The sequence below is a fragment of the Borostomias antarcticus genome (genome assembly GCF_949987555.1).
Source record: "Borostomias antarcticus genome assembly, chromosome: 14".
NCBI lineage: Eukaryota > Metazoa > Chordata > Actinopteri > Stomiiformes > Stomiidae > Borostomias > Borostomias antarcticus.
Window position 1 is genome coordinate 20,625,922 of NC_140247.1, and position 12,792 is coordinate 20,638,713.

At 47.0% G+C, this 12,792-nt stretch overlaps 2 protein-coding genes across 2 annotated transcripts; both read left to right on the forward strand.

Moving 5' to 3' along the window:
• Positions 1–236: 236 nt before the first annotated feature.
• On the forward strand, positions 237–2,747 carry LOC311317539 (uncharacterized protein; the record flags this gene model as incomplete). Its single annotated transcript, XM_084448613.1, has 4 exons — positions 237–863; positions 973–1,094; positions 1,426–1,481; positions 2,401–2,747. 4 exons carry the CDS (start codon positions 237–239, stop codon positions 2,745–2,747), a joined length of 1,152 nt encoding a protein of 383 aa, XP_084304739.1.
• Positions 2,748–3,740: 993 nt separating this feature from the next.
• Positions 3,741–12,585, forward strand: LOC311317788 (atlastin-3-like). The gene is made up of 14 exons (XM_084448903.1): positions 3,741–3,790; positions 4,588–4,828; positions 4,942–5,079; positions 5,246–5,350; positions 6,410–6,460; positions 7,377–7,433; positions 8,889–8,981; positions 9,098–9,236; positions 9,364–9,491; positions 9,865–9,921; positions 10,187–10,258; positions 10,375–10,566; positions 10,737–10,976; positions 11,204–12,585. Exons 2-14 carry the CDS (start codon positions 4,625–4,627, stop codon positions 11,264–11,266), a joined length of 1,539 nt encoding a protein of 512 aa, XP_084305029.1. The 5' UTR covers positions 3,741–3,790; positions 4,588–4,624; the 3' UTR covers positions 11,267–12,585.
• The last annotated feature ends 207 nt before the right edge of the window (positions 12,586–12,792 follow it).

The window sequence follows — 12,792 nt, forward strand, 5'->3', positions numbered from 1 at the left end:
GACTGACTGGACTTAGACTTAGCATTAGGTTTATTCAAGTAGCACATCAGGTGCAGACGTGTGCGGCCTCTTCCCATGAATTCTAGAAAGGTTTAACTCTTCATATTTTTATTTGTCTTGTCGCTAATGCCGGACGTTGACGTTGTCCCACACTCAGGTTATTCTCTGTTGATGATCTATTCTTCCACAGGCCGATAAGTGAATGACAGGACTGGGACTCCACTGCTGGGAGAGAGATGGAGAGTGAAGCTAACACACTGCCAGCCTCCTTCTCCTCTCCCTCCACTCTCTGTCAATCCCTGACATTTTCTTCCTCCCCTCTCCGAGCCTCTTCAGACGTCCATACTCCGCTCCCCCTCTCTCCTCTGTCCTTCCCCCCGTCCCCTACTTCACTCTCCCCTTCGGCCCCAGAATCCGCCCACTCTACCCCCCTCTCCCCCCTCCTGCTCCCCTCGTCCCCTCCTCCGGGCCCCGAGGGACCCCACTCTCACTGCCTCCGTCCGACGGACGCTTCTGAACAGGACGACTTGACCTGTCTCAGCTGGCTGCATCAGAGGGGCAACTTGCTTCCTCTGCAGCCCCTGCCCAAAACAGCCCCACTGCCCCAGCGAGACGCCCCGGGCCCCGCGCCCCCCCAGCACGGCCCGCCCTCCCCGGCCAAGCCCCCCTACTCCTTCAGCAGCCTGATCTTCATGGCGATAGAGGACTCTCCGGACAAGAGGCTCCCTGTGAAGGGGATCTACGAGTGGATCGTGAACAGCTTCCCCTTCTACAGGACCGCGCCTGGGGGCTGGAGGAATTCCGTCCGTCACAATCTGTCTCTCAGCAAAAGCTTCCGTCGCATGCACAGGGACAAGAACCAGGTGAGCACACACACACACACACACACACACACATATGCACACAATGTGTGTAGTCTATTTGCATATTCTAGCATGAATAATTAGAGCATGCAAAACATGTTTGTTTCAGTCTGTGGGGAAGGGATCTCTGTGGTGTGTGTGTCCAGAGTACCGCCCGGCTCTCCTGGAGGTCCTCAGGAAGACCCACTGTTATCACAGCACCAACAGCAACCTGTTGAACAACCCTGCACTGTGAGTAGGAACACACAGAATGCATTTGAACCGCAGTCTGAATGAACATCAGTGCTTTCTTGTTTCTGACCCGCAAGTCAGTGATAGTGAATGACTTATGACAACGGCAGAGCCATTTCCAGACAGAATAGTCGGAAAACCAAGCTTCTCTTTCACCCAGAAAAAAACCTCCTCCTGAGAGTACAGAGTGTAAAGTAGTTTATTAACTATACATGCAGAAAATTGATATGGTGAGGAAATCAGTCTTACTCTTTCCTGATCTTCTCCCCACACCCCCTCTGTGTGTGTGTGTGTGTGCGTGTGTGTGTGTGTGTGTGTGTGTGTGAAGCAGGCTGGAGGGAGCTGACTACGGCGTGTCCATGGTGTGTGACTCTGTGGAGATCTCAGGTCGGTTCTTACTGAACAGTGATTGAACACTATATCTCCTCCTTTTCTTCAGATCTCTCTATCACACCTCCGTTTACCTGCAGATCTTTCTTCCCCTCCCTTTCTCAGCATAGGTGGATGGATGGATGGATGGAGGGTGAATGGATGGATGGATGGATGGATGGATGAATGGATGGATGGAGGGTGAATGGATGGATGGATGTATAGATGGATGGATGGATGGATGGATGGATGGATGGATGGGTGGGTAGACAGACAGACAGACAGACAGTTTAGACAGACAGACAGACAGACAGACAGACACTTTAATAATCCCCCTCCTTTTCTCAGCATGTGGCATGCACGCTTGGTCTGTTTGTGTGCAGTTGTCTTGGCAACAACCTTCTATTACCTTGGCAACCTAAAGCCACAGCAACAGACTTGCTAGACTCTTTTATGTGAGCTTATGTAAACCAGCTTAGTGAAACAGTACTGTACATTCCAAACAGTCTGGTATGCACTATACAATGTCTATTTTTTACATTTCTATTGATCTATTGCACACAATTTTATAAGGAAATACACTTTGTATATCCACTATATGTCTGCTGTTATGCCCATGCTGTTGTGACACAGCTCTCATAGAATAATATATGGAGTCTGTGGCTCAGGAGGTAGAGCGGGTCGTCCAATGATCGTAGGGTCGGCGGTTCGAATTCCAGCTCCTCCTGTCCACGTGTCGAAGTGTCCTTGGGTAAGACACTGAACTCCAAATTGCTCCCAATGAGCAGGCTGGCACCTTGCATGGCAGCTGCCGCCATTGGTGTGTGAATGGGTGAATGATAAGCCTTCATTGTAAAGCGCTTTGGATAAAATCTCTATATAAGTGCAGTCCATTTACCCATTACATGAAAACCGAATTTTGTTTTCTATCCTACAGATTCTCTTTCTCAAACTCTCCTCCTGTCCTCCCCCTCGCCCCAAGCCCTGACTCCAGACGACCCCGCCCTCAACGCCGACCCCGCCTGCCCTTTCACACCTGACCACGAGGAGCTGGTCGCCATGGAGTCAGTGGAGTACGAGGAGGCTGGGGAGGAGATGGAGAAAGACCCGCTGTCAGACAGCGGATACATAGAGCTGCATTACTACCAGTACCACCAGTACCAGTACCTGGTCCTCCCTGGCGACACCGAGCTGGACCTGGAGACCGTGGAGATCCTGCAGCTGGACGCAGAGGCCCAGGAGGCGGCCGGGTCTCTGCTGGACCTGGCCGGGGGCGGGCACTGATCCTGGTAACGCAGATAACCAGCACAGCCGTGCCGTGAACCAGAGACTGACCCACACTGTGACGATGTGATATAATGGAGAAAGATTTGCAAATGAAGTGGTAGAGGCTGACCACGTGCTGCTTCTGTGCTGACATGTTGACACTGCCCTGAGATTCTGATGACACAAAATTATATTGATATTGCACGTCTAAAGCACCCTACCTGATGCACTGAAAAAACACTCAAAGCATTTACAGTCTTAATAGTAATATTCCACTCATTGTGGTTATTAAGAATCAGGATCTGACTGTTTTGATGGAATACACTAGAACTAGAACAATAAGACATCCACTGCCAGGTAATCAATTCTTACATTCAGGGGACACATTTTGTTTCTGAATTTGTTTGTTCATGATTAACAATCTATTTTTCACTTTTCACTGTTTTATAATCTTTTAAAAAGCGCACCATGTATTGAGAGCCTCTTAATGGTAAGATTTGTTCAATGTTTAGAGATGAACTATCGACAATATGTTCTCTTATTCATGTGCAACCTTCAGAATAAAACTATTTTCGATCCTTCTGTTACTTTTGTGTGGTCAGAAACTCCCTCTAGTGGTGAAAATATGTATTACTACTAAAACAAGCAAGGATGCCAACTTGTAATAAGACCTTCCTGTATTCATATGCCAATCAAAGGCTTCTATTGAACCGTTTGAGCTCAAAATGTAGGGGAAAATGTGCGCTTGGCTGTTGATGGAAATAAAATAACTAGGCTACATAGCGCCACACAAGCTCGTGGATCTAGCAATAGCTGTTACGTAAAATCCGCATTCGTAACCCGCCATGGCAGCGTATCCGTGCGGTGCTTCTCGGAAAATGTAGTTTATTTCGTTGACCAAATAACGTTTCGTATTGGCTCTGAAACTACAAAACATAAAAAGGCGGAACTCCCAAACGACGTAGCTGGGTAGAGGGTAGAACCGTGGAAAAAGTTTTCTTACCAGTGTTCAGTCTGTCTGCCGCCAGCTAGCTGCCAACTCGACCCACGGGATATCAAAGGTAAAACTAGCTGCACTGTGTTTTGATTTTAGATTCAGTAACGTTCAAATGTAGTCTAAATTTGAAATGAATAATATTTCCGAAGATCCCAGCTATCTTGTGCAACTAGTAGTTAGCTTAGCTAGCACTACCTACGTTATTCACAAGCCATAGCTAAAGTTAGCTCAATGTACCTGTTTACCCTAGCGTTCCGTTAGACAGAGAACTCCTATTACCCCGAGGCATTGTTTGGGAAAACGTAGGCACCTATCACAATCAGTCTATTAGCATTGGCTGAAATGTTGAGCTAGTGCTAATAGCTACTTCAGGTTTTGCATTGCGCCTCCGCCTGTCTCAGTAACGTACTAATCATAGAGATATTCGTGGCATGTACCAGGGTACCACACCTTAACCCGGCAGTTCTTTAGGTGTTGCCTTTGTCGTTGGGGAGAATTGAGTGAGTGTCGATTATCATTTATTCTGCCTTGCTAAGTTGTTTTATCCACCAGTTGATCTTCCCGTCTCGCCGGGTAGGGCAGCTGTCAGTAGTAGCGTGTCCAGAGGGCTGTCACGGTGGCCCGGCGACAATGACCCCCATTGAGAGAGTTAAGAGGAATCTCCGCGTGGATGATGTGTGGTGGAGCCTGCACCGTCCGGAGGCAACACTTAACAGAACTCGACGTTGTCCCCACTGGACGTTTTAATGCTTAGATATCCCATAGATGTGATGTTTGACCTAGATTCGTGTGTTATAAGAATCTACCCCCCCCCCCCCCCCAATGGAACATTATCAGGACCCATCTCACTGTCGCCCACAGGGACTGTAGATACGTAGGCCGTATCTCAACCGGAACTATGGGGAGCGAGCCCGGCCCGGTCCAGATTGTATCTGTGTGCAAGGAGGATCACTCCTTTACTCTGGATACGGAGGCTCTGTCGCGGGTTCTGCTGGCGCCGGAGGTTCGGGATAAGAATGTGGTGGTTCTGTCGGTGGCCGGGGCATTCCGGAAGGGCAAGAGCTTTATTCTGGACTTCATGCTGCGCTACATGTACAGAAAGGTACGTTTCTCTATATCCCCCCCACACACACACCCTAGTTGTTTACAAAAAAAACCTTTGAAGGGCAGGGTGTGTCTCTGGGCTGCTGCTCACGTGGATAGCCGTGTCCCCAGACGCAGGGCGAGGACTGGCTGGGTGAGGACAGCGAACCTCTGACCGGGTTCTCCTGGAGGGGGGGCTCGGAGCCCGAGACCACGGGCATCCAGCTGTGGAGCGAGGTGTTCCTGGTGGATAAAAGCGACGGGTCACAGGTACTGTCTGACACACAGGGGACCAGACTAACCCCCTTCCCCCCCCCAAGCCCCACCCACCCCATACAGCTGTTTTGGGTTCTTTGAATTAGGGTTACTGCTGATGATATGTCCCTGCAATGACTGCCAGGATTGTCATGTACTTTGTTTTCATATCCCCCTGTAGGTGGCGGTAGTGCTGATGGACACTCAGGGAGCGTTTGACAGCCAGTCCACGGTGAAGGACTGTGCCACCATCTTCGCCCTCAGCACAATGACCAGCTCTATACAGGTGATCTGCTTCAGCAGGGTGCATTCTGGGGGTTTAGGGTCAAAACCGCGCCACAGCAAAGCCGCAACCATGTTATTCCCGCGACCGTCCATTCCCGCGCCATGCTTGGGAGCTTTTACTAAAGATATTTTTAAGGCATTTCTGCTTTATTAGGATAGGACAGTGTTATGGAGTCTCAATAATTAAGCTAGCTACACTAGGATATAATCACGGAGTGTACATCTGTCAGAATGTAGTCCTGTATTCCCCCAAGACTTGGGTTAAATGATGGTTCTTGAGATAGTTGAGTAATTTACTGCATTTAATGCAACAGTGTGTGGTTCTGAAATAAACAATAGCCATGAGTAACAGCTCACTCAGAACAATGCAATACAGTAGCATTCAACCCGCAGGCACAATAATAACAAACAATAATCTCAAAGAATAACTAGGCTAAGTGTCACATGACATTATACATATCTAGCGACGGACACTAGCTAAGGACTGTCGGACGTAACGTAGCCAACAGTATAAAGGGACCATTGGGTGCCAGTAGCGGTGAAGCATTCCCAAACGGTAGCCTACTAACAAGTTGTCCATACTGAATCACAAATTATAACAGGGCAAGTATCTAGTAAGTAAATATCTCCACTTGCATATCTCTGGATGCACACACAGAAATTCGAAGTATGAGTCAACTTTGGAAAACAACACGCTCATTAACTTGCACAGTCAAACGGCAGACAACTAGCAGACAACTGTATCGCATCGTCTTTTGAAGGACTCTACTCAGTGGAGCAGTGCCCCCTAGTGGTTGGACCCCCAAACAGCATGTCCTATGTAATCTTCAGAACAGACAGTGTAAGGACAGCGCCATGCTTTTGACTTATGAATGATTTTATATGTCACGGCACGGCTCCGGAATGGTGTGGCTTTGGGGGGGGTAAGACCCATTCTGGGATTGTTCTCCTGCTCATTGTGTGAAACCCTTTATTTGAATGTGATGTGGGCATAACTTTAGTATTTTAAATCATATAGTAGTCAGACCTGTTCGTTATTGTTTGCTCTGTCCCTCTTTAGATTTACAATCTGTCACAGAACATCCAGGAAGACGATCTTCAGCAGCTGCAGGTCAGTAACAGTATTTCTAGTGGTCAGTCCTCCTCAGTAACAGTATTTCTACAGGTCAGTCCACAGTAACAGTATTTCTACTGGTCAGTCCACAGTAACCATGTTTTGCCTGGCTAGTGAGAGCCCCCAAAGGCAGGGAAATGTCTCAATACCAGGGGATTGATAAATCTTTTGGGGGTTCTGGAAATGTATTTAATTTTACTTGTACTGTATGTGTTCAACTGCTAGATTACGGATAGTAAATTTCCACTTTGGGAACCTATTTAAATGTCAAACTGAGTACCTAGGACTGGAATGAGGAAGTGATTAGCACTGATAAGATATTATAATGACAAGCGATTATAAGAATTCCAATGTACCCGTACTTGATGCTAATAAACGTTCTGTTCTATTCTAAGGGGAAGTAGGCGTGAGTTGTGACAGTGATACGATACGATACTCTATTGAAACACAAGACAGCAATTCAATATATTGCCTTCATCTTCCGTTTTACAGCAATTACATTTTCAAATCAAACTTTATTTTTATAGCGCATTTCATACACAAAGGCAACACAGTGTTTTACAGAGAACAAAAGGGGGGATGGACATGCATACTACCCCTTATTTTCCAGAGGGAAGCAAAAAAAACAGGGGGGGGTCTTTCTGGGACCGGGGTGTAGTAGAAGGGGGAGAGACATGAGGGAGGAGAGAGGAAGACTGTTAGGGAACGTAACTCCTAAACACAAGGATGTGTAAACAGTGATGTCCCTTGTAAATCTCTGCTATCCTGTTCATTTAGATCAGGGGTGCTCAATTGTTGAGCTGGTCATTTTAAAAGCAACTCACAAGCCAAAAAAGTGCGTGCACCCCTGATTTAGATATTTCCGATAGCATTTAGTGTAATGAGAGACACCTGTGTACTGTCTTTCCTACAGCTGTTCACAGAGTACGGTCGCCTTGCCATGGACGAGATCTTCTTGAAGCCCTTTCAGGTATGAGAACCAACAAGGATCCAATAACCGAAATATCTGTCAGCCTCAGGTCTTATCTTGTCACCCCACTGTCCTGGTGTTATGTCGGCTCCTGACCAAAGACTCGGTCACAAGTCAGTCTCTAAACGCTGCGCTCAACTAGAGACTGAAGACATTTGTCCAGATTTCTTGCTAAAAGTGGGTGGAAACAATTTGAGAGATTGAAAAAAAAACCTGCATTGCAGAACCAATCCTCCCAGTCCTTCCTAATGGGATGATGAAGGTTTTGTTTTGATTCTCCGCTCCAGTTAGGGATGAAGATATGGGGAGAGGACATCATCTCCAGTAAGGCGGGTCCTTCACCCTGTTGGAGATGTCTGCAGTGGTTCTGATCGGTAGTGTCCATTTCAGGCACTGTTCTAGCAACGATTTTCAATGGAGATGTCTCTGCAGAGACCTCCAGAGTCTGGCATCGCGAGACTATAAGACATATTACCGAACGGGCCTATTGGGCCCAAGGGCTTATCGAAAGGGCTTAGTCATTCATGTCAATAACAGATCCCCAAAAGTCCTGCTGAAAAACTGAAGCAATAGCGTAAACATTCACTTTGAAGATGTCACAAGAAAGAAACCATCATGATACCTTTTTAAGTGAGTGTTTATCCCCTCAGTTTATCTATATGACTTTAGAGGGGCTGAGTACTCCCTGCAATATGGGCCCTTCAACTCTTGTGGGGAGAAATGCCAAAATGGATTTGTATCATAGTCTGTCTATGCTCCTGACTTGACTATAGAACTCTATTACTATTATTAAGTTGTCTCCTGACAGAACTCTAATACTATTATTAAGTTGTCTCCTAACCTGACTATATAACTCTATTACTATTATTAAGTTGTCTCCTAACCTGAGTATATAACTCTATTACTATTATTAAGTTGTGTCCTGACTTGACTATAGAACTCTATAACTACTATTATGTTGTCTCATAGAACTCTATAACTTTTATTAAGTTGTCTCCTTAAAGCAATACATCGCGATATTTGGACCTTTATAAACATGTCTGGTGCAAATTCTCCAATTAGATTTACTAAAACTAAGCTGAATCGTCCAAACAGTCTACTCAGAAAGATTATACATTGACATTTATTACCTTTTGAAACTCGCGCCCTCGGGACGCAGCATTCAGTAGAAGTGCGCATGCGCAACGTTGTGCTTAAACAACACAGTAGTAGCTAACTATTCCGGCGTCTATGGATATCATCTGTTTTTTTAGCTCAATGATATCATGGCGGAGGTGAGAATACCGAAGCGAAACATCACGGAGGAAGCCAGAAAAAGAAAAAGACAATCTGATAACGTTACGACAGTGCACTTACTCACAGAGCCTGTGGGGGCGCAGTTCCGAGAAAACCGGAGAAAACGCTATGTATTGATTTAAGTGACTGTAGAAGTCTATTCACCCCTTTTGTTCCCAGTCTCTCATGTTCCTGATCCGGGACTGGAGTTTCCCTTATGAATACAAATATGGTCTGGAGGGCGGCAGCAGGTTCCTGGACAAACGTTTACAGGTAAGTGCTTATTTGCTTTATTTAGTCTATTCATTCTGAATTAATTACGGATGCACAAACTCACACACACATACATCTTCTCCAAACTGCTGAGTGTGAGGTGTGACGTCCCCCAGGTGAAGGAGACGCAGCATGAGGAGCTGCAGACGGTGAGGGAGCACATCCACTCCTGCTTCACCTCCATTTCCTGCTTCCTCCTGCCTCATCCGGGGTTAAAGGTCGCCACCAGCCCTAATTTCCAGGGGGAGCTAAGCAGTACGATCGTCCACTCACTCACTTGAATTCTCCCGTTTTCTCTGCATTAACTGTTACCAGCTGTGACCATGGGGCGGAACGGCAGGTGTGTGGGTGAAATCTGATTGGGTGATGCGTGGCGTTTCAGACGTGGCGCCGGAGTTTAAGGAGGGTCTGCTGGACCTCCTCCCCATGCTGCTGCATCCAGACAACCTGGCGGAGAAAGAGACCAACGGCAACAAGGTCACCTGCCGCGGCCTGCTGGAGTTCTTCAAGGTGACACCGTCTGCGTGTTTAGACCCCTGGGCTTGGTGTTCAGATCCCTGGGCTTGGTGTTCAGACCCTGGGCTTGGTGTTCAGACCCTGGGCTTGGTGTTCAGATCCCTGGGCTTGGTGTTCAGACCCTGGGCTTGGTGTTCAGACCCCTGGGCTTGGTGTTCAGACCCCTGGGCTTGGTGTTCAGACCCCTGGGCTTGGTGTTCAGACCCCTGGGCTTGGTGTTCAGACCCCTGGGCTTGGTGTTCAGACCCTGGGCTTGGTGTTCAGCCCCCTGGGCTTGATGTTCAGACCCCTGGGCTTGGTGTTCAGACCCCTGGGCTTGGTGTTCAGGGGGGAACCTTGTTTGACACGGTGTGGTTTGTGTTGGCAGGCGTACATCAAGATCTACCAGGGAGAAGACCTGCCACACCCCAAGTCCATGCTGATGGTATTGTACACGCCTGTTTACGTTTGAGCACGCCACGCCCTTTCCCAGCCCTACGCATCAGCATTCCGCTGTACTGCTTATCAACACAGTTTGCGACTGTAATGTTAGTAGATTTGACGTTTCAAATTGGCCTTGAATTTTAGTTTTTGTTGTATCGTACCTCTCAAATCTCAGTGCCAATGCAAATCCAAACAAGGTACGGTAAAGATAGCTAAGTATTTTTGAGTGAACTATCCCTTTAACGGTGTGACGTCTCTCGCACAAGGCAACGGCAGAGGCCAACAACCTGGCAGCAGTGGCCGCAGCCAAAGACCAATACTACAAGAACATGGAGAAGGTAAGGTGACGATCCTGGAAGCAGGGGCTCGCTTGACGAGTGTCCCGGTCCGTCTGAGCGGTCCTGGTTCCGTCCGGGCCTCATCGCGTCCTCTCCCTCCCCCGCTCCTCCCTCAGGTGTGCGGGGGGGACCTCCCCTACGTGGCCCCGAACTCCCTGGAGGAGAAGCACCAGTTCTTCCTTCGGGAGTCTCTCCACGACTTCAACGCCACCAAGAAGATGGGAGGCCAGGAGTTCTGCGAGCGTTACCGCGCCCAGCTGGAGGCCGAGATGGTGGAGCTGTGGCAGTGTTTCAGCAAGCACAACCAGGTACGAGACCACGCCCCACACAACCCTGACCATGAGAATGGTGTGGTCAGTCTACCCCCCCCCTCCCCTCCATCTCTCTTAAATTCTCTGTATTTTGAAGGAGGGACTCTCGACATAAACAGATCGATAATCCTTTATTAATATGATTTTCTTTTATTTCTCTTCAAAAGTCTAAGAACGTCTTCAGTGCGTTCCGGACCCCTGCGGTGCTGTTTGTCCTTGTGTGCATCCTGTACGTGCTGTCGGGGCTGCTGCTCTTCGTGGGCCTGGGCACCGTAGCGTTCACGTGCGACTGCGTCTTGGGCCTGGCCATGGTCGCCATGCTCACCTGGGCCTTCATCCGCTACTCCGGTCAGTACCACGGAGTGGGAGGAGCCATTGACCAGGCGGCAGGTGTCCTGCTGGAGCAGGTAGGAACGATCTAGAACGATCTAGAATACGAACCAGGCAGTGCCTGTAACATTTATTGTTAAAAAGAGCTCACATTTGACATTGGATCAAACATAAGACATGAGAAAACATACACATGGCTTTGGTCACACCATTGATGTAAGCAATTTAAGTTTACGTTTCGGGCAAGTGTGTGTATTGAACATTTCCATGTGAATAAATGACTGCCTCTCCCCTCTGTCTGCAGGCCACTGTGGTGTTGAACAAGTCAAGAGGAACAGCTGTTGCAGAACAGAAGAAGTCCAGCTAGAGGATCTGCTGGCCCTCATAATCTCAATGCAATGAAACATGCACACAACTGAAGCTCACGCTCGGTACTGAAGCCTCACCCCTCCCCCCCCCGCCCCGCCCACGTGGAAGACGCGTAAAACCTGATGTAATAACGGCATCATTACACTACATCACTCACTCGGCTGCATCACATTACAATGGCAGTCTATTATGAGGCAGATTCATCAGCATATTTTCGTGGTACGCACAATTTTACATCATATCCATTTTTCATCATATCAGTTTTACATCACAGCCACAAAGTTAAGAAGGCCGTCTTTCCAGGAAGATTCCGTTACCGTGTCTGAGGCCCGGCACGTCGTCCCGGGAGGACGCTCATTTGGTCTGTCACTGACACTAACACTGCCATTCACTTTGAATCTCTCCTAAGTCTTCCAAGACTCCCAGTGATGTTTACCTACTTTGAAACAATAACGCCCAAGCGATGTATTGTTTTAAGCTTTGCTTTAGTTTGAATGAAACATATTACACTCTATATCGTTAATGACCAATATTTAGCCAGAGGCTTGGCAGGGTGCTCTTTATTCACACGGCTTCAGCTGTATATCCTGAAACGTACTATTATTAAGATGGCTTTCATGTGATATACCGCTCATACGTCTTCATCTCTTGATCTTCGGCTATAGATGTACCGCTCTGTGGCCTTGTGCACATTCCATGGTGTTGGCAGCTTGGCGTAGTTCCGCGTTGTCCTGTTACCTTAGGATGGTATTTATATCATCAGACTTGCACTTTTTAGTGAATTGATAAAACCAGACTGTCGATTCCAGCTAGGAAATGGTTCTCTCTTCCCAGTTGTTTTACAACCCCCCCTTTTACACTTAAACAGTGCAAATTATTTAAAGAGCTTGAAACGTGCTTGATTTGAACAAATAATTGTTACAGCGGCGCCTGAGTTTGTCTGCAGATGCCTGCGACTAAGAATGGATGTCTCCAAAGAACGTGTGATATTATGCAATAGTAAGAGGTCAAAATGTGACAGGCATCCCTTGTACCATAAGATGCTTGGTGGCCTGTCAGCCAAAGAATTCCTCGTTTAACAGTTACAATACAGGAAACTGTTACAAATGCATAAAAATCCATTCTTTCTGACATTCCTCTTGCACATTCCATGTTTTCGTTTCATTCTATTGTTGAGGGGTTGAAATGTTCAGTGTTTCAGGATTACTATGGCACTCAGCCCTCTATTTTTAACTCATTCCAGAAATAAAACATATATTACATGCATGAAAATAATGTGGTTACTGGCATGTTTATCATCATTTGCACTAGTGTGTCTCGTGGTCTACAGAAATTGCTTTTTTAAAGAATAAATAGAGCTTGATACAAAATGAGAATGTTTTGTTTTTTACATTATTGATAAGTTTTTAACCAATTTTATTTTTATGACGAAAGCCTGTGTAGGTCAGTTCTTAAAAAAGTATACTTTAGATAAGGCCATTAACGTGCATTAATGGCAATATAAATGGCAATGTTTACAATAGC

Excerpts from the sequence above, each read along its gene's own strand:
- LOC311317788 (XM_084448903.1), top strand. The coding sequence starts at position 4,625 with ATGGGGAGCGAGCCCGGCCCGGTCCAGATTGTATCTGTGTGCAAGGAG. Across the intron at positions 5,080-5,245 it reads ATAAAAGCGACGGGTCACAG|GTGGCGGTAGTGCTGATGGA; the intron begins GTACTGTCTGAC and ends ATCCCCCTGTAG. Across the intron at positions 9,237-9,363 it reads TTTCCAGGGGGAGCTAAGCA|ACGTGGCGCCGGAGTTTAAG; the intron begins GTACGATCGTCC and ends GTGGCGTTTCAG.